Genomic DNA, 4,134 nt, shown 5'->3' with positions numbered 1-4,134 from the left:
AGGCGGTGAAGGGGGCAGAGGAGAAATCCCCAGCCGGTCGCAGGGCCCGTAACCGGTTACAGCGGCGACCGTGGAAATTCTAGGGCCAAACCCTCCTCACCGTCCCTGCCCCGCCTGTCAAGGCACTGTGCGGGTGGCGGGCTGTGCTTGTTAGTCATTAATGACAGGAGTGTCTTAAGGCAACTGGGTGGGTAGAGTTAGTTAACATTTCAGTAATCAAAATATTTTTGCTTTAAACAGCAGTAAATGAGTTGAAAATACAGCAGGTTTGAAGCGGAGAGGCTGAAGCTAGGCACCTTCAGTTGGTCAGAGTTTCTTCCTGTAACTCATGAATACACAGCCCAGACTACAAAAAGAAGAAAAGAGGTGGACAAAAGACGGTCTCCTTCAGCTCCTCACCACAACCATCCCGCATTTTAAGAATTTAAGATACTAGACATCGGAAAAGAGGGATTTCAGAGCTTCCCCGTGTTGCTTTTCCTAGTTTCAGTTTTCCTTTGTGCTCGCGCACTGATACTTCTCACCCAGGACTACTTCTGTTGCCAACTGCTGCTGCAGTGCTTGTTACTGTACTACAGTACAAACTTAAATGTTGTCCTCCCATGAAATAGTTGGGGATTACGCGAGAACTCAAACCCTGGCTTGCTATCCTACGCTAATCCAACATGAGTATCATTTCGCCCAGCGGCAAAGTCTCCACTTGAAAAAAAGCTCACCTACATGGCAGCGCCCTTGGAACTGCCACACTGAAAAGGATTCACCTAGCAAGAAGCTGGGGCAGACGGAAAACAGTTCTCAGACCAAGGAGGCACGTGGCATTTCCCCTTACCCTTCTGCAACACACAGATGTAAAAAACCCAAACCACCCAAGGTTGTTCCCGGTTTCTAAGGCCTTGCTATTTTCACTTTCACCTGTTTCACCTGCACAGGTTGAGATTCAGCTGTTGGAGCTTCCACAGTTCACCACGCATTGCAGGCAACAGTTGTTAAAGCAGTCACTGCCATTTCAAATTCATGTTGTATATACTTTTGAGTATCCTGGCTTTACACTGTACCACTCGGTGAGTTAACACCGTCTATTCCAACTCTATGAGAAACCCCCGTTTTGGTGAAACTTACCAATAATGATGATGATGATAACGACAGCAACAGCTATCAATATTGCCCACATCTGTGAAAAAAGCCACACAACACTTACTACAAATGCAGCATTACCTGGCCTTTAGGGTACAAGAAAGCAGCCCCTGCAAGGTACTTTTGCACCATGTGCTAGATCTAACACAAGCAAATAAAACTTCTTCAGTAAGCGAGTTTGATTCGCCATCACCACTCAGAGACAGTAGGCTGTGCACACAGGGAAAGCAGACCAACAGGTTCTTTTCTCTTGTGCCTCCGTGCAAAGCCTGTCTCAGGTGACTCTACAAGCAGGAGTAAAGAACTATTAAGCATCATTTCTACTCTTACCCTATACCACATCTTTCATTGTTGCTCACCAAAGATGATTCCGGCCTTTGCCAACAGCTACAAGTACAGAGGTCTGAGTGAGCTCCTTCTGCTTTCCAACACTTCCTGCACATTAACTCAACCTATGCATTTTTGGCCTTTTTCTTCCTGTTCCCCAACGCCTCAGATTACCGAGGTATTTCCCTCTGGCCATTATCATCTTAGATAAGGTCTTGCATCAGGCAGCATGGCTGGTAATCCAGCTTTTGGTTACTTCACCTAACCACTATGCCACATTTTAAATAAAAAAAAAGGATGCTGTAACTTAACTAGCATTGGCTAAAGTAACTTTTACTTCTGCCTTTTGAGATGCTGATCGTAATAGCGTTAGCTGCAATACTGCATAGTGTAAGTATACAAGCCATGGTTACCTTACAGTTCTTCCACCAATACTTTCTTTTCAGCTTGGCTGCACTGGTCTCAAACTGGGAAGCTCCTGCTTGCAGTGCATCAGCACGGTCATCCAACTCTGACAGCTTCTGATCTCGCTCCAATACCTTGTCCACGTTCACTCTCATGATGTCAACAACCTACATCAGTTTAATGCTTACAGTAAGTTACCAGTTGTATCACCCACTGTGGAACTTCATTACAGGCAACAGACAGCAACACATGGTACTCTTAATGTTCTCTTCTCAGAAGCAGGAGCTATTACCTTTTAGTACACCCAGTCATAAGCTTAAACAAAACCTTGAAATTCACCATCAGCTGGAAGCCCCCAAGACCTACTTTAAAAGTGTCAGTAGCTCCAGTTATGCTGGCATTCCCTTAAACCTGGGAAATAATTCTCGACTCCCTGCAGAAGGAGTTGAGGCATATAAACACAATGGTCAACAATTTGTCAAAAATTCTCGACTCCCTGCAGAAGGAGTTGAGGAATATAAACACAATGGTCAATAATTTGTCAAATAATACTGTCAGTAGCCAGCCTGGCTTTTGGACTCCCCAGAAATCCGGACATGTCATATTTGGTGGTCAGCCTTCATTGCTACTGATGAGGGAAAAACTTGTTGTCTGTAAGAACAAATGTTTTTATCTTATGCCAAATCCCTCAGGCACCAAATCTGCAGCTAATATTTGGACACTGGTAGCTTCTCTTCTTCCCCACTCCAACTGAATGGATTTTTTTTTTTCTTCTAACTTTTGCAAGAGTTAAGATGACACACATATAATAAGGACAACGTTTTTATCTTATGCCAAATCCCTCAGGCACCAAATCTGCAGCTAATATTTGGACACTGGTAGCTTCTCTTCTTCCCCACTCCAACTGAATGGATTTTTTTTTTTCTTCTAACTTTTGCACACGTATAATAAGGCAAGCTGAACAATACTAGGCTTCCCTGTCATATAATGAAGGGGAAACTGCTTTGGCCAAAATATCCCTTCTAGTTATATAGGTTTCCTGAAGGAAAACGATTACACTGCTATCAGAGTAGACTTTTACCTCATCTACTTGGTGTTGAGTCTGCTGAAGACGACGATTACTGCCAGCAGCCACATTTGAGCTTCCAGGGACACTGGCTGACCTGCAGTAAAGAAAGTCATCATTATTCTGTTTAGCTTTTGATAGATTGCAATTTTGGTTTTAAGTGGGTATGCTTAGGGTACACAAATTATCTGACATCCCTGAAAACAGGGAACTTATATCCTTGGAATAAATATGGGGCAGTTTCCTACCGGAGAAGTGATGTTTTAAACCACACAGTGTCCCAAACATCAGGCCAACAAAGCGCTTGACGTGCTAAAAGACAGCAGAGGCTCACTAATACTATAGTTTACAATAAGCATATGACAACTCCTACAGTGGTTCATAGGGGTCAAACATTCAAGCGTTTAGGCTCAGGGTGTTCTTGTTTTCCAGTGTGAACACAAATACTAAGCTTCAAGCTACAGTAGCTTACAAAAAAACCACCATAGAAAACTTAATGGTTATTCTGTTCTTCTAGCGGTTGCCTCTGTCTCTATTCTTTCAAAACAGTTGACACAGAGAAAGAAAAAGCATTCAGCATATACAACAGTTTACCTCTGGTCCACTTTGAATTCATAGCATCAGGCAGTCGAGATCTTTTTGCCAGCTACAACACCTTGCATCTTTGTAACGGATGCAAGAGCCTCCGTGCGTACTTCTCTCATCCTTTTCACTGATTTAACAAGTTTTCATCGTACATCTCTAGAAATATCTGTACTCAATTTACTTCTCCATGTTTTCATTTCTTCCAGATCAGAAGCACGTTCTGTTTCGCGCATTCCAATACTCAGAAGAGCTGAGTCCGAGCACTGGCTGTATTTACACATTTGCACACTGACTTCTAATTTACATTTAGCAAGAACACATGTATACACACACAACGAGCAAACCAGGAAGCCTGTGACAAGGTTCAAGAGCAGTCCACGTATAACACAACACAACTGCTTCTCTGTTTTGGCACTCAAGTCACCCTTTGATGTTGTTTCACTGCTGGTCCCAGGCTAGAGAGTCTCGGAAACGAAAGCTCTTCCTGAGCGCAGAGGCTCCAAACACCACGACAGACCGGCCACCAGGAAAGCGCGCTCTCGGTGCTCTGGCTACGCGGGCAGCGCTTTCAGAGAGCCGCCGGGGCTGGCGCGACCCCGCCCAGATTACCACAGAGC

The 4,134-nt window shown here is 44.2% G+C and overlaps 1 protein-coding gene across 1 annotated transcript; it reads right to left on the bottom strand.

Annotated features, from left to right (window-relative positions):
- Nucleotides 1-1,087: 1,087 nt before the first annotated feature.
- On the bottom strand, nucleotides 1,088-3,029 carry LOC104156007 (vesicle-associated membrane protein 3-like; the record flags this gene model as incomplete). Its single annotated transcript, XM_009706649.1, has 3 exons — nucleotides 1,088-1,171; nucleotides 1,875-2,033; nucleotides 2,948-3,029. Coding segments are annotated over 3 exons (325 nt in total), but the record flags the coding sequence as incomplete, so codon positions are not given.
- Nucleotides 3,030-4,134: the final 1,105 nt, after the last annotated feature.

Source organism: Cariama cristata, unplaced genomic scaffold (assembly GCF_000690535.1).
Source record: "Cariama cristata isolate BGI_N322 unplaced genomic scaffold, ASM69053v1 scaffold19668, whole genome shotgun sequence".
NCBI classification, from domain to species: domain Eukaryota; kingdom Metazoa; phylum Chordata; class Aves; order Cariamiformes; family Cariamidae; genus Cariama; species Cariama cristata.
The sequence above is the reverse complement of the archived record's forward strand: the minus strand, read 5'-3'. Positions and strand labels throughout refer to the sequence as shown.